Source organism: Equus przewalskii, chromosome 6 (genome assembly GCF_037783145.1).
Source record: "Equus przewalskii isolate Varuska chromosome 6, EquPr2, whole genome shotgun sequence".
Lineage (NCBI taxonomy): Eukaryota > Metazoa > Chordata > Mammalia > Perissodactyla > Equidae > Equus > Equus przewalskii.
In genome coordinates this window covers 23,201,397-23,224,569 of record NC_091836.1, presented here as the reverse complement: position 1 = coordinate 23,224,569, position 23,173 = coordinate 23,201,397, and the positions used below count along the sequence as shown (strand labels likewise).

Here is a 23,173-nt window from a genome sequence, read left to right as displayed (position 1 = left end):
ATAACCGTCAATGTCCTTGACATGCCGAAGGCTAGAGACTAGTACGTCACTCTTGTCTGTTCACCCATCCTTGCTCTTACAAGTTAAGCTATTCCAAACCTGCTTATGCTAGCTCTTATTAATATAAGTTCTTAATTTAAATACTATATAAACCAATAAAATATGAATGTGAATGAACGTGAAATGTAAATACAAATGTGAAAAATGGTGGTTATTTCTAGAAAACTAGTTGAATACTTTGTACAGATTCAGTGAGGATAAGTCACTATGAAAATTTGCTGTCAGACAGCAAAGTGTGAGCAAGACAGCTGTAAAAAAAAAAAAAAAATTGGATGCAAATCCTAGGAAACTTGAATGCTTCTCAAGTTTCTCTACATTTGCATTCCACTATAAAGAACCCAAAATGGAAATTATAGGCAATGGAGTCAGTAGTGATTTATACAAGAGAGGCCACTGAACTCCAATCAGTGTATCTAGACTTAAGGAAAAGGCCTTGGCCCTGCATCAAAAGATTGGCAAATGAATGTATATTAATGTTTATTTAATTAAAATGAAATGCATACATTGTAATTTCTATTTTTCAAATGACTCCCCCTTCTGACTTTTTTGATTTACAAATCTTGTCAGCTTAGAGAGCATTTTGTAAAGACAGAATTTTGAAACAGAGAAAATAAGTGCTTTTCCAACATGAATGGAACCATTATGAAAGTTGGGAAAAGAAACCCTCAGGCAAACACCATGCGTGCATCACATAGTGCAGGATGGAGCTCACAGGCAGGAAGGCCAGCCAAGGATGATGGGTGTGGTTCCAGGTTCCCTCAGCAACCTCTGGAGACGTAAGCTTGGGCCATGGGGTCAGCCCTGCTAGCTCATTGCCAGACAACCTACAAAAATCCTGTGATCATCCAGTTAATGATCTGGTTTGTCTCTCTATAAGTTTTTATGACATTGGGCACATTCTCCACATGGCTAGAAAATTAGAAGTCACTATAGAAGAACGGAGAAAAAAGTCATTTAGAAATAAAACAAATCTAAATAACTCAAATTAGAAAAATCAAGACTAAAAATACGAACCATTTAAAATGAAGAATGTGCAACCAAAAGAAGTCAGTGTAGCCACACTTACATCATACAAAATAGACTTCAAGCCAAAAAGTGAAGCAAGAGACAAAGATGGATATTATATAATGATAAAGGGGAGAAGCCAACAAGAAGACATAACATTTATTAATATATATGCACCCCAAATAGGAGCACCAAAATATATAAGGCAACTATTAACATACTAAAGGAAGAAATTGAAAGCAATATAATAATAGTAGGGGACTTTAACATCCCACTTACATCAATGAATGGATCATCTAAACAGAAAGACAATAAGGAAACATTGGCCTTAAATGACACATTAAACCAGGTAAACTTAATAAATATACACAGAACATTCTATCCCAAAACAGCAGAATACATGTTCTTCTCAAGTGCACATGGAATTCTCAAGGACAGACCACATGTTGGGACACAAAACAAGTCTCAAAAATTTAAGAAGATTGAAATAATATCAAGCATCCTTTCCGACCACCACAGTATAAAACTAGAAATCAACTATGGGAAGAAAACTGGAAAAATCACAAATATGTGGAGATTAAACAACACACTACTAAACAACTACTGGATCAATGAAGAAATCAAAGGAGAAATAAAAAAATAAATGGACACAAATGAAAATGAAAATATGGCATACCAAAATCTTTGGTATGTAGCAAAAGTGGTACTAAGAGGGAAGTTGATAGTAATACAGGCCTACCTCAAGAAACAAGAAAAGTCTCAAACAAACAATCTAATCTTATACCTAAAGGAACTAGAAAAAGAAGAACAAATGAAACCTAAGTCAGTAGAAGGAAGGAAATAATAAAAATCAGAGCAGAAATAAATGAAACAGAGACTAAAAAGACAATAGAAAAAAAAATCAATGAAACTAAGAGTTTGTTCTTTGAAAAACTAAACAAAATTGATAAACCTTTAGCTAGACTCACTAGGAAAAGTGAAAGAAGGCTCAAATAAATAAAGTCAGGAAGAAAAGGGGGGAAGTTACAATGGATACCACAGAAACACAAAGGATAATTAAGAGACTACTGCAAACAGCTATCTACCAAGAAGCTAGAAAATCTAGAAGAAATGGATAAATTTTTAGACTCAAACAACCTTTCAAGAGTGAGCCATAAAGAAATAGAAAATCTGAATAGACTAATTAGAGTAATCAAAAACCTCCCAAAAAACAAAAGTCCAGGACTAGATGGCTTCACTAGTGAATTCTACCAAACATTCAAAAAAGATTTAATACCTATCCTTCTCAAACTCCTCCAAAAGACTGAAGAGGAGGGAAGACTTCCTAACTCATTTTACAAGGCCAACATTACTCTGATACAAAACCCAGACAAAGACAACAGAAAAAAGAAAATAACAGGCCAATATCTTACATGAACACAGATGCAAAAATTCTCAACAAAGTATTAGTAAACCAAATACAACAATAATTAAAAGGATCATCCACCATGACCAAGTGGGACTCATTCCAGGGATACAAGGATGGTTCAACATCCTCAAATCAATCAACCTGATACACTACATTAACAAATTAAAGGATAAAAATCGTATGATCATCTCAATAGATGCAGAAAAAGCATTTGATAAGATTCAGCATCCATTTATGATAAAAACTTTCAATGAAATGGGTATAGAAGGAAAGTACCTCAACATAATAAAGGCTGTATATGACAAACCCACGGCCAACATCATACTCAGCAGTGAAAAACTGAAAGCTTTTCCTCTAAGATCAGGAAAAAAGATAAGGGTGCCCACTCTCGCCACTTTTATTCAAAACAATACCAGAAATGCTAGCCAGAGCAATTAGGCAAAAAGGAAAAATCAAAGGCATCCAAGTTAGAAATGAAGAAGTAAAACTGTCATTATTTGCAGATAACATGATTTTAGAGATAGAGAACCCTAATACTACACCAAAAATCTATTGGAAATAATAAACAAATACAGTAAAGTTGCAGGGTACAAAATCAGAATACAAAAATCTATTGCATTTCTATATACTAACAACAAACTATAAGAGAAATTTAAAAAACAATCCCATTTACAATCACAACAAAAAGAATAAAATACCTAGAAATAAATTTAACCAAGGACGTGAAAGACCTATACACTGAAAATATAAGCCATTATTGAAAGAAATTGAAAAAGACACAAAGAAATGGAAAGATACTCCATGCTCATAGATTGGAAAAATTAACATAGTTAAAATGTCCATATTAGCTAAAGCAAGCTACAAATTCAATGTAATCCCTATCAAAATCCCAAAAGCAATTTTCACAACAATAGAACAAAAAATCCTAAAATTTATATGGAACAACAAGACTCCAAATGGCCAAAGCAATCTTGAGAAAAAAGAATAAAGCCAAAGGTATCACACTCCCTTATTTCAAACTACACTAAAAAGTCATAGTAACCAAAACAGTATGGTATTGGCAGCAGACAGACACACATCAATGGAACAGAGTTGAGAGCCCAGAGATAAACCCACACATATATGGACAACTAATTTATGACAAAGGATCCAAGAATATACAGTGGAGAAAGGAAAGTCTCTTCAATAAATGGTGCTGGGAAAACTGAATAGCCACATGCAAAAGAATGAAAGAAGACCATTATCTTACACGGTACACAAAAATTAACTAAAACAGATTAAAGACTTACATGTAAGACATGAAACCTAAAACTCCTTGAAGAAAACCTAGACAGTATGCTCTTTCACTTCGGTCTTAGCAATATCTTTTGGGTATGTCTCCAAAAGGAAGACAAAAGTGAAAATAAACAAATGAGACTATATGAAACTAAAAAGCTTATGCACGGCAAAGGAAACCATCAATAAAACAAAAAGACTACCTACTGAATGGGAGAAAATATTTGCAAATCGCATATCTGATAAGAGGTTAATATCCAAAATATATAAAGAACTCATACAACTCAACAACAACAAAAAACGATTAAAAAGCAGGCAGAGGATCTGAATAGAGATTTTCCCAAAAAAGACATACAGATGGCCAATAGGCACATAAAAAGATGTTCAACATCACTAATTATTAGGGAAATGCAAATAAAAACCACAATGAGATATCACCTCATGCCCACTAGAACAGCTATTATCAAAAAGACAAGAAATAAAGAATGTTGGAGAGGGTGTGGAGTAAAGGTAACCCACATGCACGGTTGGTGGGAATTGGGAAGGTAAATTGGGGCAGCCATTATGGAAAACAGCATGGAGATTCCTCAAAAAATTAAGAATAGATCCAGCTATTCCACTTCTGAATATTTATCCAAAGAAAATGAAAACACTAACTTGAAAACATTTAAGCACCTCTATGTTCATTTCAGTGTTATTTACAATAGCCAAGATATGGACACAACAAAAGTGCCCACTGATGATGAATTGATAAAGAAGATGTGGTATATGCATATGCAGTGGAATACTACTTAGCCATTAAAAAGATGAAATCTTGCCATTTGTAACAACACGGACGAACCCTGAACATATTATGCTAAGCAAAATAAGTCAGACGGAGAAAGACAAATACCATGTGGTTTCACTCATGTGGAATATAAAAAACAAATGAACAAACAAAACAAAAACAAACTCATAGAAGCAGACAACAGACTGGTGATTACCAGAGGAAAAGGAGGATGAAGGAAGGGAGAAATAGGTAAAGGGGGTCAATTACATGGTGACAGATGGCAACTACACTTTTAGTGGTAAGCACGTTGTAGTATATACAGATGTCAAGTTATAATGTTGTACACCTGAAATCTATACAATATTATAAACCAACGTTACCTGAATAAAAAAATTGAAAAGATAAAAATACTCTTAAAATTCGATATTGTAGAATCTATTATGACTATAACAAAAACAAAAAAATAAAAAAGATAAAATGAAGAACGGTGAGTGCACTACGTATCAAAATTCACGGATTAACTTCCACTTCCAGTCAAGATGGAATAACAAGGATTAGATGTACCCTCCTGTCTGGAACAACCAGTACACATACAAGACAACAGACGTCAAGTACAAAGGACAGTGACCCCTAAGAAACAGGAAACTAATGAGGTGCGCCCTACAATTGCCTCAGTTTACTGCCTTGGGGGAATCTTCAGGATGCAGTGTGGTGGGGAGCAGGGCAGGCAGAGCCTGGCAAACTCCCTGATTTGAGGAGATAAAACTGGAAACCAAGAGAGTCCAGGAAACCAAGGCAGCTAGAATGTCCAGTGCACAGTGTTGAAGAGGATTGAGTTGCACAGGGAGAAAACACGCATCTGCACCTTTCCTCCAGTATTCATGACAGTATTGATCAGCATATAGATTTGAAGAAACTACCCAGGGCTGGGGAACGAATTGCCCCAAAGAATTAGAGGGAATACTACTCAGCACTCACACAGAACCCTCAACAGTATCTGTTCCCACTAGACAGACTGAAAAACTTCATAATTCATGAAGCACCTGTTAGAGTCTCCATGAGTCTTGCCTCAGTAATGAGGTGAATTAACCCTAGGCTAAATAGTTCTCAAATCCTGCCTAACAAATCTTTAAAGCATGTCCTGAAGGCATACAACTGTTTATAAGTAACTTAACTGTGCTCCAGAAGAAAGCTCAAGAATATTTATAGAAACACAAAATATCAAGCATCCAATAAGGTAAAATTCACAATGCCTGGCATCCAATCAAAATTACGAGGCATGCAAAGAGGCAGGAAAATACACCCAATAATAAGAGAGTGAACCGATAGAAACCAACCCAGAACTGACAAAAATATCAGAATTAGCAGACAAGGGCACTAGAATTACTATGACTTTATAGGTTGAAAATTTAAGTAAATACAGTGAAGATATAAAAAAGATCAAATTATGTGTTAACTCAATGAGGGAATCCTTTCACAATGTATATCAAATCATCATGTTGTATACTTTAAATGTTACAATTTTGTCAATTGTACCTCCTTAAAGCTGGGGGAGGGGCAGGAAATAATCAGAAAAAAAGAGACCCAAATAAAACTTCTAGAGAAAAAAACTACAACGTCTAGCATGAAGATTATATTGGAATTAATTGCTGATTAGGGGCTGCAGAAAAAAAAATTAGTGGACTTCAAGACATAGCAATAAAACTATCCAAAATGAAACAGAGGAAAATAATTTTAAAAATAAGCAGCACACCAGCGAGCTATGGGACAATAGCAAGCAGCCTCACGTAAGTGTAACTGGAGTTTCCAAGGAAGAAGAAAGTGAGGACAAAAAAATTATTTTTGAATAATGGCCAGAATTTTTCCAAATTTGATGAAAACTATGAACCCACAGATCCATGCAGCTCAATGAACCCCAAGCAAAAGGAACACGAAGAAAACTACATTAAGGCACATTAAAATCAAATCGCCCAAAACCACCCAGAGAAAAATGGCACATTATGTACATGACAGCAGATTTCTTACAATAAAAAAATGTGAGGACAAAGGAGTCACATTTTTAAAGTATTGAAAGAAAAGAAACTGTCAACTTAGAATTCTCTAGCCAGCAAAAAAAAAAAAATTCAAAACTGGTGAGAAATTTTCAGACATACGAAAGCTAAAAGAATTTATCACCAGCACTGTAAGAAATATCAAAAGAAGTTCTCCAAGCAGAATAACAGATGGCTAAACGGATCTACAAAAAGGAACAAAGAGCTCCAGAAATGGTAACTATGGGAAAAATATGTAAATTTTTTTCTTACTTAAATCTCCTTAAAAGAGAACCTGTTTTAACCAAAACAGCAAGAAAACAAACAAAAAAAAAACAATGCAGTCTGGGGCTTATACAGATACAAATTAAAATACCTAACAGCACAGCCTCTAGAAGGTCTGAACAGAGTGTGGGAGGGAAGGTAAAATGTATGAGGAACTAAAACTGGACTATAACCAGAGAATTTTAGAAAAATTATAAGAAATCCATGTACAACAGTATAGCAATAAATTTGGAAAGACAGAGAGAATGATCTTTTAGAAAAGTATCAATTGTTCAAATTGACTTCTGAGAAAGTAGAAAGCCTGAATAGATCAGTAAGTAACCATAAAAGAAATTGAGAAGGTAATCAGTTACTTCTAAGACCCAGATAGTTTTATAAATGAGTTTAACAAGTCTTTGAAAAAACAGATAATTCCTATGTTATTCAAATTTTTTCGAGGGCATAGAAAAAGGTAAGCATACTAATTCTACAAAACTAGAACCATTAATTCCAAAACCAAACTGAGATATTTAAGAAAACCTCATGAATACAGATCCAAAACTTGTTAAAAATTTGAAAAATAGAATTCTAGGATGTATTAAAGGCACAATACATTGTAGTTGTCTTTATAATAGGATGCAATGATGGTTCAGGGTTAGGAAATCTATTTAAAAAGAAGTTTCCTTTGTTGAAGTCTCCTTTTTAATTCAATCATTTGCTAAGTGTTGCTTTGTTTATTCATCAAAAATTTAGCATGTATTATACATATGCCAGGCACTGGATACTGAGAATTCAATGATGTATAAGATTTGGTCCCATACAAATAAAATGACAATACAGTATAAAGGCTATGACAAGAGAAATACAGGGTACCATGAGAATAGATAAATTGGTACTTCAACATTACGATGCTGTTGGAATAATCTTGTTGAGGTGACAATTGTCCCTTCAAGGATAGTGGCAGTTGGTAGGGGGAACATGGGCCTACACAACATAATCAGAAAGCAGTACAAAAAATTCTGATGGTTGATTGGATGAAAAAGTGTAGAGTCAAAGATTCTTTGGGGTCTCAATATGTGTTATGTATAAAAGGGTAAACTAAAGGTCAATTAAATTTTGAAAATACTAGGTTAAGTATAAACAGACTTCTTCACTGTAGTACTTGTCAACAGCTTTATGGTGCTCTCTGTCATTCTCTAAGAGCAAGTCACACAGCGTTAGTATGTAATGTTTAGGAAACATTTGATTACAGAACCCTTATTTTGCAGAACACCTTGTGTTCTTGTGTTTGGTGCCCCAAAAGCCATTTAGAAAATTATTCTGAACCAGGATCACCTGTGAATCAATAGGAACGGCTCTGACCCATAGATAACTTGCAATAAAGCAGTATTAATCTTTGTTAATATCTGCAAATATTACCGGATAAATTTTCAACCTAAAAATAACAGGCTCATTAGAAACAAATACTTCTACTACTAAACTAACTGCTTAAGCAAACAGAAACTTTGACCTTAACTCTCTATTCTGAGTAATTAGACAGCTCACTTATCTAGACACAGAAAAACTACAAGCATTTAGAAACAGAGAAAACCTGAATGCACACAAACTCCTAGAGACCAGGGAGAGTCACTAAATTAGATTAGTGTTCAGAACCATAATCCATGTATCACTGAAACTTTGATTCTAAAATTAACATTTTGTACATATTAAGTTTGATATGTACAAAAGGTACACTTCAGCATGCACTAAGTAGCGGCCTTCTTAACACCAGGTGATCACTGATTAAAGCACGTTGCTAACTTTGTGTACAATGTCTCTAAAGTTAGTGATGTCAAAAAAATAAGACACATCTTTCCTTTTCATGTTTTCAATATATTAAAAAGCAACATAGTACAAATGCTGTGGTTAATATTACAAAGGATCCAGATTTTTCAAGGAATGAATCTTTATAAACAATTTTTATAAACAAGTTGTACAATAAAAGGGAAACACTGTCTTGATAGATAAAAGTTTTTAAAATCAGAAAATGTTTAAGACTAAATTCTTTCAAATGTTCAAACAAAAGAGCAACCTGTACAATCTCCAAAATAAAATGTGTCAAGTTTGAGTGACAGAGGCAGCACCTAAAGGCTTTGTGAACCTTTTTTCCAAAAGAGTATACTTTCAGTAAAACATTTTACCATTTATCTATGTATTTACGTTTTTGTTACTCTTGAAAAGGGGATTTACACTAACACTGTATTTTTAATGTAAAAAAATACATTTAGAGATATTTAACTTCCTGAGTGAATTCAATCATACATCAAACATGATTTAATGAGCAATTCTAAAATTTTAGAATGAAATAGCATGTGTAGATTGATTACTTACATGTTCAATTTGAGTAAAACTCAAAAAAAGCATGTCACAGAACTTACACTTAAATTCTCTAAGAGGTTAAACAATATGATTTATCCCCAAACTTTACCAATAAGCTTTCTCAAATAAAATGTTAGTAAAATGAATCACTGAAATTACATTTTCTCATTTATTAACAAAATACTGACAGTCATTTCAGACTATCACCTTGAATGTTTTCTGATACACTAAAATCTGATTTGCTAACAAGAAACATCTTGCAATACAAAAAGATGACAGATAATTAAAATATTTGCTTTATAATACAACCAATCCATATAATATATCCCTTCCTCAACTGTCTAAAATGATTACGAATTGCGGCATTTTCTTTTGCATAAAACCCTTTCCTCTACACAAAACCCTGAGGTGAAAGGTTATTAATGTAATAAAACTGGAACCACAATTCTTCTCATTTCTTATTAGACTGTAACTATAGGTTTAAAAATCTTTATAAAGAAATGTGGCAACTTGTAAAGGCGCTCTGTACAGTTTTAACAAAACAGTCCCACACCAACTTAGCCAAAAGGGCCTAAAATGACCCTATAAAAACAACGTCCTTTCAACACTTGTTAGTGTCGAGATGAGCGCCATTTTCCATCTCTACCACTGTCTCTTCTGCTATCATAGTCATGGCTCCAGCCATCGTGATTCCTATCTTCATAGAAGAAATCATCTCTGCTTCCTCTGTAATAGTGGTCAGAGGAGGGATCAGAGTAACGCTTTTCACGGCTATAATGTCTATCTGCTACATAGGGATGAGAATTTTGTCTGACTTTACGCTGTGATGATGGCGTATCCTGGCGCCACTGGGAGCTTGAAGACTGGTTAAAAGTATGATTATGTGACTGAACTGATGGGGAAAATCCTGATTGATCCAGATGTGGAGAACCGAATTTCCCGCCATATGACACATGTCTCATAACACTGTTCATCTGAGGAAAGGGAAAAAGAAGGAAATGTTAACCACAAATATTTCCGATATCAAAGCCAACAGATATTTGGTCATGGTTAACCAAATAGATAATGACAGAAAAGCAAAATCACTCCTTCCTAGGCGGATCTTAAGTTAAACATAACTAAAAGTACAATAGCTTCATTCATTCTAATGTATACCTAAAAGATATCTGTACATAAGTACTACTCCTTGCCCTGAAGAATACAACTCAGAAGGGAAGAAGTTACACAAAATGACTATACTGTGAGTCACTGTGATGAACATATAAAGTCATGAGCTCAGTATAATTAGGAAAGGCTTCATGAGGTGGCATATGATCTGAGTATTAAAAGTATGGATGGAATATTTTAAGGAAAATATTTTAAGGGGTAAGTATGCCAAGGAAAGGAAATTGAGGATAGATACTAGCCAACGATGATTTTTTTAATGGCCTACAGCAAAATGAGGAAAATGAATACTACGTATATAAAAGTTGATATGCCTTTATATTGCTCTCAACTTTACTTCATTTCACTCATATTTTCACTCTGCAGACCTGTGAAATACAAAAGCCTAGGGACTGTAAGCCAAGATTATACACAAAGAAAATAAAAAGAAATGAATGTAAGAAAAAGAAAAAAATGAGGGACTTGGCAACTGATTAGAGACAGAAATGATACAGTAAAAGATACTTAAGATTTTAAGCCTAGTCTCATGGTGATATTATTACAGAAAGATGGAAAGTTCAAGAGGGAGCTGGTCTAGAAGACTCCCGTATATTAAAGTACTAATATTAAGTATTAAAGAGAGTATATAAGTCACTCAGCATAGGTTGCGAGAACATCAGAGAATGAATTTCCAGTATTTGAAAACACATCAATGATGGTAAAGAAAAATACAGATGTGAACTGTACTTCTATCTATTTTCAATCTTTTATATATATATTTCAGGCCAGTGAAACTAAAATGAGTGACCAATCTAGCTAAAATTTAAGTTAATTTATGAATTATCAGAACATTTTAACTAAGTAAGATTTTTTTTTAGCAACTCAAGTTGAAAAATTAGCCTACCACTGCTTGTCTCTGAAAATTTTCCGGAGAAGAGAAAGATCTCTGAATTTGCTGCGCTGATGGAGTCATGTTATCCACCGTCCTTTCATACCTGTGAAAAACAAGAAAACCAACATATAACCATTCATTCAACAAATATTTACTGCATACCAATCATGAGCAAGACACAGCTCTCAAAGGTAGGAATGAACAAGACAAGATATCTGACCTTGTGGAGCTGGGGTGAGGATTCAGAGAATAAGACAATTTCACGTGCTTATAAGGGATATAATGAATGAGTAAAGAACAAATAGAGATGAGAGAAAGAGAGTTCTATTTTGTCTTGGCTGGTCAGGGATGGCCTTTCTAAAAGGGAGACAATTGAAGTGAGAGCTGAATAACAAGATTACTTAGAGGCAAAACATTCCAGCTAAGGGAAGGACCAGCACAGGGGTGAGCTAACTATAGCCTGTGGGCTAAATCCAGTTTTTGTAAACAAAGTTTTAATGGAGCATAGCCAGTTCTTTTGTTTCGGTATTATCTACGAAGTGTTACAACGCAGAGGAAGAAAGTGCATGGCCTACAAAGTCTAAAATATTAACTATCTGGTCCTTTACAGAAAAAATTTTGTCAATCCCTGGGGTAGTGCAAAGGCCTAGACTGAAAACTAAAATGAAAAGGATTTCATCAATTAGATATACAAGATGAGGGAAACAGAAGAAATAAAAGATAAAACCTAGATTTTTGGCTTGAGCCAACAGGTAGACATTTACTGAGACAGGAAAGAGGAACAGGTTTCGGGGAGCAAGGAATTGAGAGTTCTGTAACATAAGGAGAATATTAATTTTAAGGACTTACACCTTATTCCTCACTTCCTAAAGAGGTAAGTTGCTCTACAGAAATACTCAGAAAATGTTTTAAATTAATTTTATTTTAGAATATGCCTTTGGAATCAAATCATCAGCTGATTTGTCTTATACTTTAGATCTTTTTACTTTAGGTTTTCTTACATCAGGCAATATATCTGTATGCTAAGGGGGTAAAAAGTATAATTTTACTTATAAAAACAGTATAAAAATGATGTACGCTCTTGCATTCGATTAAAATTATTTACTTGTATTTTCTTTTTTTCCACAAGAAATTCTAAGGGGGATGAAACTCTTTTTTCGCTCCACCTAAGATACCTTTGAAGGTTCTATAAAAGCGGTTGGAGATGCTTCAAGTTCCAGCTGCACTGAGAAGTATTTAAACACGATTACTTTCAGCTGGCACAAAAGGATGCTAAGAGGATACTTTTTTTTATACTATTGCTTTCTTACAATTTCGCCTTCCAATATCTGTTCACATCCAACCACTTCTCTCCAGCTCTTGGCACCACCCTAATCCAAACCATCAACCTCACCCCAATACTTCCTTGCTATCTTGCTACTAATACCAAAACCTTGCTACCAATAACTTTCAAATTGGTCTATTTTCACCCTTGTCCCCTCCAATCCATTCTGTCATTACAATCAAACACTTCTTTAAAATACAAACCTGTTCCTATTACTATCCTACTGAAAACATTTCAATGTCTTCCCACTGTTCTTAGGGTAAAATCCCAAAATCATAATATGGCCTATAAGATAGAGCCTCTATCATCCCTCCTCTCTCTACTTCATCAATATCATCCACTACTCTCCATTTTTCATTCATTATGATCTAGGTGCACTGGCCTCTTTCAGGTCCTCACTCATTTACATTGTCTGTCCTTGCTAAAACTTTCTCCAAGCACTTTGTACTCCTTCTTTAGAGAACTTAATATAGTCATTAAACAGGTAGTCACAAAATATATATAGTATGTGTCTTCAAATCAACTTTAAGCTCCACTAGGCAGCATATCACAGGGGCTGGGCTTGATCACACTGCCTGGGTTGGAATCTCAGCCCATTGCTTATGAGCAGTTGAAACACGAGCAAGTTAACTTCCAATCCTCATTTTCTTCATATGCACAGTAGAGATAATAATAACCCCCACCTTGTAAGACTGCTCTGAGGAATAAATGAGAGCATCAGTGCAAAAGACTTGGTTAAGAACCTGACAAATGATAGGGGCCGGCCTGGTGGTGCAGCAGTTAAGTGCACACGTTCCACTTCAGCGGCCCAAGGTTCGCCGGTTGGATCCCAGGTGTGGACATGGCACCGCTCAGCAAGCCATGCTGTGGTAGGTGTACCACACAGAAAGTAGAGGAAGATGGGCACGGATGTTAGCTCAGGGCCAGCCTTCCTCAGCCAAAAGAGGAGGACTGGCAGCAGTTAACTCAGGACTAACCTTACACACACACACACTTACACACACACACACACGAACCTGACACGTGATAGGCATTTGTTAACTCTTTCTTGAATGAAGCCCATTATGAGTGATAAATAGCTCTACGGATATACCAGGAAAAAACTGTCCCTGGTAAAACATCAGCTTCCCCAAAGCAAATAAAATTATTTAAGTAAATATATGGCAACTTTTCTAACCCACAGTAGCTGGAAGAGATTTTAGAGATCATTCAACTTCTCTTCTTTACAAATGGAAAGGTAGACCAGCTCTACAGAGAAACGAGACTAGCTCATGATCACACAATTAGTAGAGGCAGACCTAGAATCCAATTCTACAAACCCTTAGTCTAGCAGTCTGTTTACTAGTAGGTATTTTTAAACTGCAAGTAGTAACCAATTAGTGGTCATGAAACTAATTTTAATTTTTAAAAGATAAAATAAAATAGAAAATAGAGTGTGCTGCAAGCAATAAGAAATGTTTCACGAAATTTTTTTTCAGTTAAATACAGGTATATGTGGGTGTGGGTATATGTCTTTACAAATGAACATAAATATAGTTACGTATGTATCCATTTTAAGGGGACTATTACAATGTGTCCGTCTACAGTCCTCTTAGAACAGACACATTTACACACACATAGGCATACCTCATTTTATTGTGCTTCGCAGCTATTGCATTTCTTAACAAATTGATGGTCTGTGGCAATCGTGTGTCAAGCAAGTCTACAGGTGCCATTTTTCCAACAGCATTTGCTCACTTTTTGTTTCCGTGTCATATTTTGCTAATTCTCACAATATCTCAAACATTTTCATTATTATTATATTTATTATGGTGATCTGTGATCAGTGATCTTTAATGTCACTATTGTAATTGTTTTGGGGCACCAGTCACAAGCGGCACCCATATAAGACAGCAAACTTAATCAATAAATGTTGCATGTCTTCTGACTGTTCCACTAACTGGCCGTTCCCGTCTCTCTCCCTCTCCTTGGGCCTCCCTATTCCCTGAAACACAATATAGAAATTAGGCCAATTAATAACTCTACAATGGCTTTTAAGTGTACAAGTGAAAGAAAGAGCTGCATGTCTCTCACTTTAAATCAAAAGCTAGAAATGATTAAGCTTACTGAGGAAGGCGTGTCAAAAGCCAAGGTAGGCTGAAAGCTAGGCCTCTTGCACCAAACAATTAGCCAAGCTGTGAAAGCAAAGGAAAGGTTCTTGAAGGAAATTAAAAGTGCTACTCCAGTGAATACACAAATGACAAGTGAGAGGCTGGCCCCATGGCCGAGTGGTTAAGTTCATGGACTCTGCTTCAGCAGCCCAGGGTTTCACCAATTTAGGTCCTGGGCATGGACATGGCACCACTCATCAGGCCATGCTGAGGCAGTGTCCCACATAGCACAACCAGAAGGACCTAGAACTAGCGTACACAACTATGTACTGGGGGGCTTTGGGGAGAAGAAGAAGAAGAAAAAAAAAAAGAAGATTGACAACAGATGTTAGCTCAGATGCCAATTTAAAAAAAAAAAACAAAGAAAGAAAGTGAAACAGCCTTATTTGCTGAAGTGGAGCAAGTTTTAGGGGTCTGGATGGAAGATCAATCAAGCCACAGCATTCCCTTAAGCCAAAGCCTAATCCAGAGCAAGGCCCTAACTCTCTTCAATTTTGTGAAGGCTGGGGGTGAAGAAGCTGTAGAAGAAAAGTTCGAAGCTAGGAGAGGTTGGTTCATGAGGTTTATGGAAAGAAGCTGTCTCTATAACATAAAAGTGCAAGGTGAAGCAGTAAACGCTCATGTAGAAGCTGCAGCAAGTTATCCAGAAGATCTAGCTAAGACAATCAATAAAGGTGGCGACACTAAACAACAGATTTTCAATGAAGACAAAACGGCCTTATACTGGAAAAAGACGCCATCTAAGACTTTCATAGCTAGAGAGAAGTCAATGCTTGGCTTCAAAGCTTCAAATGACAGGCTGACTCTCTTGTTAGGGGCTAATGCAGATGATGACTTTAAGTTGAAGCCAATGCTCATTTACAATTCTGAAAACCCTAGGGCCCTTAAGAATTATGCTAAATCTACTCTGCCTGTGCTCTGTAAATGGAACAACAAAGCCTAGATGACAGCACATCATGTTTACAACACGGTTTACTGAATATTTTAAGCCCACTCTTGAGACCTTCTGCTCAGAAAAAAAAATTCCTTTCAAAATACTATTGCTCATCGACAATGCACGTGGTCACCCAAGAGCTCTGATGGAGATGGACAACGAGATGAACGTTGTTGTCATGCCTACTAACACAACATCCATTCTGCAGCCTTTGGATCAAGGAGTAATTTTGACTTTCAAGCCCTCTTATTTAAGAAATACATTTCGTAAGGCTATAGCTGCCTAGACAATGATTCCTCTGATAGATCTGGGCAAAGCAAAATGAAAACCTTCTGGAAAGGATTCACCATTCTAGCTGCCATTAAGAAAATTCATGATTCATGGGGAGAAGTCAAAATACGAACATTAAGAGGAGTTTGGAAGAAGCTGATTCTAACTCTCATGGATGACTTTGAGGGGCTCAAGACTTTGGTGGAGGAAGTAACCGCAGATGTGGTAGAAATAGCAAGAGACCTAAACTACAAGTGGAGCCTAAAGATGTGACTGAATTGCTGCAATCTCATGATAACACTTTAACAGATAAGGAGTTGTGTCTTATGGATGAGCAAGGAAAGTGGTTTCTAGAGATCAAATCTACTTCTGTTGAAGACTATTGAAACGACAACAAAGGATTCAGAATATTACACAAGCTTAGTCGATAAAGCAGTGGCAGGGTTCGAGAGGACTGACTCCAATTTTGAAAGAAGTTCTCCTGTGGGGAAAATGCTATCAAATAGCATTGCATGCTGCAGACATTGTTCATGAAAGGAAGAATCAACTGATGTGGCAAACTTCACTGTTGTCTTATTTTAAGAAAATGCCACAGCCACCCCAACCTTCAGAAACCACCATCCAGATCAGTCAGCAACCATCACGATCAAGATCCTCCTCTACAAGCAAAAAGATTACAACTTGCTGAAGGCTCAGATGATGGTTAGCATTTTTTAGCAATAAAGTATTTTTAAGTATGTATATTTTTTTAGAGACAATGCTGTTGCACACTTAATAGACTACACTATAGCATAAACATAACTTTCATATGCACTGGGAAGCCAAACAATTGTGACTTGCTTTACTGCGATATTCACTTTACTACAGTGGTGTGGAACCAAACCCACACTATCTCAGGGGTGCGCCTGTATCCATAATCCCACAAAGCAAATACTATAGCAGAAGAATAAAGAGGAAGGAGCATAAAGAAGGAAACCAATCATTCATTAAGTGTTTTGAGATCACTACCTAAAGAAATTCCTAATAAATGATTTTAACAATAGGTAAGAAATATTACCTGCTAGGAGATGTGGAGGTAGGGCTTGAATTTCCAACATGATGCTGGGGATATGACAAACTGACATCCTGCGAGGCATGGCTACTTCCTAAAATGAAACAATTTGAGAAATTCTTGATAGAAAATTTACTTTGAAATTTTCTCTTCCCCCCACCCCAAATCACTCCAAAAAGGTACATAGAGGCTAAGAGAGGAAACCCAAATTTCAGTAAGACTACTTGACAGTTGCATCAGAGTGAAAATTCTAAGTGTTTAATACCCGATATATCCAAAACAAAGGGTTCCAAATAAGGTACTATCCAATGTATAAACATCCAATCTGGCCATAATATTCTGGTCGCCACACTAAATCGTAAGACTAGGTACACAGAAAGTTTCATCCTCACATTATCAAGAACCAAAATTTGTAAAAGTAAATTACAAAGCAACCAGGAAAAGTATTTTCAGCAAATAATCCTTGCTCCTTTCAGAGCGTGGACCCAAACCCACATCTTTCTAACAATAAAGTTTATGTTCATTTCACCAAGCCAAACTGAAATTTTAAACTCAGTTTTAGAATTACAACTTTCAAAATTCATGCTGTCAACGTTACCTATTTTCAGGAATATATGAAGTTTACTATTCACAAAGCTTGAAGTATTTTCATCCAAAAAGAGGTTCTTAAAACCTAATAATAAAATTAAGAACAAAAAACAAAGCAGCAAACGACCCCCCTTCCCCAAACAACATCATTGAATAGTTACCTGATCTAAACTGAATTTTGATGGGCCTTCCAAAAAGTTTGATTCCATTAAGCAGATTCATTGCATAAGGAACAGATACTTCATGTTTGAAATTCACAAATGCAAATTGCTTTGGTTTACCATCCCTATCTTTTGGAATTTTCACTTTTATTACTGGCCCAGCCTATAGACAAAAAAGTGTTGAGAATTTAAATAAGGCAATTTCAGGAAAACACTCAAATTTTACAAACAAAGTTTTAAAACAACAGAAATGTAATCAGGAACTCTACAAAACAGATACCCACGGATTCCCACTGAGGTTAAAGAGCCAACAATTTGAATGAAAAGTAGATTAATTAATTTGGGGGTAAGGGAGCCCATAAGGAACTGGAAACACAATCACTGCATTTACATTTCACAGCACTTCATGACTTTTTAACGAGGCGACCAACATCCGTCATTTTCCCATTCCATGGAAATTAACGTTTATCAAAAGCAAGAGACAGTGGTTTTCTCGGACTAAAAATTCATTTTTGTATCGATTAATCAAAAATTACCAGTTGTTGGAGGATGGAACTGGAGACAAGAAGATACTTTAAGTTTTTAACACATTTAGTACAGAAACACTACAATGCTGCTTTTCCACGGAGTACTTCCTAGTCTTTTTAAAATATTTTAATGCTGCAATTTTAGAGGAAACCTATCTACGGAAAACAAACACAAAGAAATTGAAACGTAATTTACCAGTCAGATGAACTAAAGACAAAGTGTCCTAAGAGGAAGATGAGACGAGGAGGAGCAGGAAAAAGCTCCGCTCAACCAAGTAGGAGCCCTGAATCTTCTCCTCGGGATGCTTCACTTAGCATCCCTCCACCACCTTTAGCTGTCACTTTGGCGGGAACTCAATAGGGTTCTTCTAAGAAGGTGACACCCAGCGAGCGCCTCACTTCCTAAGCGCGAACTCCAGCCCCAACCGGCCCACCTGTCGGACGCCCGGACCGACAGCCAAGCCGGCGCGCAGACAGCGAGGACGGCCGCCGGGCCGGGCCCCGAGCGAGCCGGAAAACGAAAGGGAAAGGCTGACCTCGGCCGCTTACCTGGTGGAAGAGCTCGAAAAGGAGCTCCTCTGTCACTTTAGTTTCAAGGTTGCCCACAAAGAGAGTGCGATCCGCTTCCGCCGCCGCCGCCCCCATCGCAGCGTCGCCCCCTCCCTAAAAAGGCCGAAGGGTCGTCGCCGGCGCACCTACTGCGCACTCTCGGGAACCCCACGTCCTCGCGCTCCCGGACGTCACTGACGTATACGTCAATCACGCTCGCTCTCGGCCGGCGTCTACTTAGGCTGACAGACTGCGCATTCTCGCGAGGAGAGCACTCCTTAAAAGCGTCGCCTTGCTCCGCCCCCGCACTAGTTATGGCTTCCGGGGCTTTTGGTCAGCGTGTGCGGTGCGGGCGTGACTGATCTGTGGAGCCGCGAAGGGCCTACCTGGGCCGAGGGACGTTGCGGGCAGTATTTGAAGATGGCTCTGAACTACGTGTCCTTGTCCGCCGGCGATCAAGCGAACAGGGTGGCCTACCGCTCCTCCCACGGCGACCTCAGGCCGTCGGCCTCAGCGTTGGCGATGGTCTCCGGAGATAGCTTCCTCGTTGCCAGGCCGGAGGCGACCCCTCCGATTCCTATTCCTCGGCAGGCTGGGAGGCCGAGCGTTCGTCCCGAGCGCAGTCGGGCGGCTGCTGGCGGTCGGAGCCCGGCCCGCGTTATAAAGGGGAGGGAACCGGATGGGCGGAACCGAAGCCGCCAAGCTCGGTTCTCCCCGTACCCGACCCCTGGGGTTAAACTCGATCTCTTAAGGAGTGTGCTGCAGCAGCGTCTGGTTGCCTTCGGGGGTGTTCTCGCAGCCCGGCTGTTGGCGTAAAACCGGGAGCCCCCTCCGCCCCCTGATTAGCTTGTGAACAAGGCTTCTCTGAAATGCTTTCTTGGTGCAACTGCAGTGTTATTTTTAGGGGGATGAATTTCGTTTTAATATAAAAATACGTAGGAATCCAGTTAAGATAGCCCAGCATAAAGGGAATTTTTACTATTGCACAATTCAGATGTTTTTAAGCGGCCAGAATGGTTAGTTCGGGAAGGAGATAGAAGAGATTTTTTTTTCTTAAGTAGTCACAAAGCTGAGCTGGAGGGACCACCCTTCCCAGAGGACAGCTAAGCTTTTGTTCACCCTTTGTGCACTCCATTCCAACAGTGGATCCACATGTCTGCTTTCCACAAGTCTTCCCTTCCCTCGCTGGCAGATTCTCTACCTTGGGATTTGTATTTCAGGCTTCCTTGACTGCCTCCCTTTCTACCTCAGATGACTGCCTTTACCTTTACTTCTGTTGGCGAAAAGGAAAGGCTGCTTTTTACTACCCTGGCTTGTCCTTCCACCTATGGCCCAACACTTACCCTGTCATCTTGTCCTCAACACTTAACCCTCTTCCATCTTCCATCTCCCTTCTTCGCTTTTTCTTCAGGAAACTATCTACAAACTTCACTCTCAACCGTACTAAGAACAGCAAAAGCAAAACCTAAACCTTGCTACTCTTTCAAATTATTAAACCAATTTTATATTTCTTTCTTTGCCAAAGGCTCCAAGTGGATTTTTACACTTAAATTTGTCATTTTATTATTCTCATTCAGTCCTGGCTTCCTGAATCTGAATCTCTTGTCCCCAAATACACAAAAATTGGAAACGTTACTCACAGTCTCCTATCAGGAAGCGGTTCATCTGTTCTCTCTAGCATCTTCCTTGAACTTTCTTGTTTGTCTTTACTCATTCAACAATACTTGAAGATCTTTCTAGTGGTAAGCACTGTGGATGAACTTTCCATAGTCCTGCCATCAAGGAGATAAGGAGTGTATTCTAAATAGAGAGGCCAATAAGTCGATAGGTGATCACACCGGACTGTTGATTAGGAGCAGTGATAAGAACATGCCCTGATTGCAGCGGCCTTCCGGAGTACTGCACTGGTTCTTTGACCTGGCTGATTGCTCCTTTTTTGCTAATATTTTTGTTCTCTTAACCATGCATTCCCCAAGGTTTAAAGGGTGGTTTTGGAGAAAGTTAGTGGGTTTTGTAAGTGCCACTTCTTTATGTAAGCCAGTAGACTAGCTTTTTCCCAGGGAACTCTTGTCTGTAATTATGTTTGGACGAAGCAGAATTACCATACCCCACACAACTGAGTTGTTAAAACTACGTCTTAAGAAAAATGTTGCTAAGCCAGAAAACTTCCATAAGAGAGATTAATATAGTAAGAGATCTGGAAACCAGGTTATAGGAAAAATGTTTGAAAGAGTAACAATAGCTGCCTTTTATTGAGTGCTATGTGCAAGGTTGTGTGCTAAGGGCTTTTATTCATTGTTTATTCAGATGTTTATTGAGAACTTATTCTCTGCCTGCTGCTACCTGTGTTTGGCACTTAGAATAAAGCGATGAACAAAATAACTTTTCTGCTTTTATGGAGCTTTATGTATGTCACTTAATTCTCACAGCAGCCCATAAGAGAGGTATTATGCTTTGATTTTATTGCTGAGAAACCAGGGCACAAAGAGATGAAGTAAACTTTCCAAGGTCATACAGCTAGTAAATGACAGAGCTTGTAGCCTTTCAACCCAGGTTTCTCATTCGAACCGTGCAACACAAAAAATTATTTCAGTTGACTATTTTCTAAATTCTCCCAAAGATAGTATCTAACTAATACTATTCTAGATATCTAAAAAGAAGTTAATTCATAATATATGATGGATGCCTTAGGCTGGGCATTACAATACCCGTGGTTGAGAAAGGAATCCAAAACCTATATTCTAAGAAGAATCTAAATAAAATTAAGGCCGAAGGTAAGAAGGATGTTCGTAAAACTTAGAGATGCCTAATGGTGGAAAATACCACCTCACAAGGTAATGAATTAACTGCTCAAAGTTCAGGCAGAGGCTTAATCCTATTAAGTGTGAAATGGGATTAGATCATGTCCAGTTCTTTCCCATTTAACCTGTAATTCTATACTTTAAAAAGTAAACTTTGTTAAAATTGGAAATGGAGAATTGGGAGATGAGAAAGAGGAAGTGTGATACTTAGGATGACCATATTTACTGTGCAAACCAGGACACTTGAGAGCAGAAGAGGGGGCGTCAGTTATGCTGAGGCATAAAGAGGGGCTGTCCCAGACAGTATAACCCTAGCATATGGTAACAGCATGAAATACACCCTTGAAGCATACTCCTTAGCTTCAGGGAAAGGAGACTGAGATTTGTGAACAAAAGAACAAAAGTCTGGTTTGAAAGCGCACGAGAGGAAGGGAGGATCCAGTAGGAGTGACTTCATTTCTGTGTGTTCTGGCATGGGGTCATCAGGAGTAGGGCTTTGATTGAATAATAGTGTATGTGCCAGAAAAAAAGAAAATGGTGTGAAGAAAGAAAATGATTATGTTTTGTTTGACAAGAGGAGAACCTTGTTCACATAAATGCTCCATCATTTTAAATCTCAGTCAATGGATGTCTAAATTCTTGTTCTTAACGTCTGCAGTAGTGTCCAAGTTACAACGTGTTCCTAGAGTCACAAAACTGTATCGTGGAAGCAAGAACCAACATAAACCTCTTTCAATGAAATTTTCTGAAGCAGGGACAACTAAGTTTCCCCAAGAGCTGTTCATGTTGTTAAAAATCTATATGTTAGTGTACAAAATTAATTTTTATTCAGTATCAGTGGTTAAGTATAGCATATTATCATTCTTAAAAATAGATGAACTTTCTAAGAATAATACAAAAAATAGTCCAAAAAAATTAACACTTCTGTAAGTTTTTAAAAAGCATTCTAACTTCCTCTTTGTTTTTATTGCCCCTTATTTGTTATATCATACTAAGCAACTGACTAGCATGTGTTGAAATGGAGTCTTATTAGAATATTTACTTCCTCTACTCATCAGCACTAAAACTCTTAAAAAGAATGCCCATTTGGGGTATAAAAAAAAGGAGTCCAACAAGATTGTTTCCCTCAGTAGCCAGATTTGGTGATCAGCTTAACTCTAAGGGCATCCAAAGGAAGAAAGGAAGAAAAGGAGGGAGGAAAGGGAAGAGTAAGTGAACTTCTGATGGTCAGAGGTTCAACTGTCTTGCGAGCAAAATTAATTGTGTGTCTTTCATTCTTTCAGTGAATCTATTCAGATCTCACTCAAGTGCAGCTTTTGTCTTCCCAATTTCGGTGGAAAGTACTCTCATTTTGCTAACCAACCAGATGTTTGTTTGAATACCTGACTTCGTACCACTTATTTCCTGTCCTTATTGCTTATATCCATTCAATTGTGAAGTCCTGCCCATTTTATCTTCACAGTGTATTTGTTGTTTCTACAATCAGTTTCATCACCTGGACTGTATTTCCTGGAAATTTAGCCTATTTTCTTTGCCTCTACTTCATCCTAAAGGTATATAGCCCCCAGACTAATGAGCCTACAGCATATCTCTGATCACATAGTTACAACTCCA

At 37.5% G+C, this 23,173-nt stretch overlaps 2 protein-coding genes across 2 annotated transcripts; one reads left to right on the top strand and one right to left on the bottom strand.

Moving 5' to 3' along the window:
- Positions 1–8,662: 8,662 nt before the first annotated feature.
- Positions 8,663–19,394, bottom strand: RBM7 (RNA binding motif protein 7). Its single transcript, XM_008507488.2, has 5 exons — positions 18,759–19,394; positions 17,683–17,845; positions 16,940–17,027; positions 11,217–11,307; positions 8,663–10,143 (listed from the first exon to the last, which is right to left on the bottom strand). Exons 1-5 carry the CDS (start codon positions 18,852–18,854, stop codon positions 9,781–9,783), a joined length of 801 nt encoding a protein of 266 aa, XP_008505710.1. The 5' UTR covers positions 18,855–19,394; the 3' UTR covers positions 8,663–9,780.
- On the top strand, positions 19,179–21,140 carry C6H11orf71 (chromosome 6 C11orf71 homolog). Its single transcript, XM_008507487.2, has one exon. The coding sequence runs from the start codon at positions 19,179–19,181 to the stop codon at positions 19,572–19,574; it is 396 nt and encodes a 131-aa protein (XP_008505709.2). The 3' UTR covers positions 19,575–21,140.
- The last annotated feature ends 2,033 nt before the right edge of the window (positions 21,141–23,173 follow it).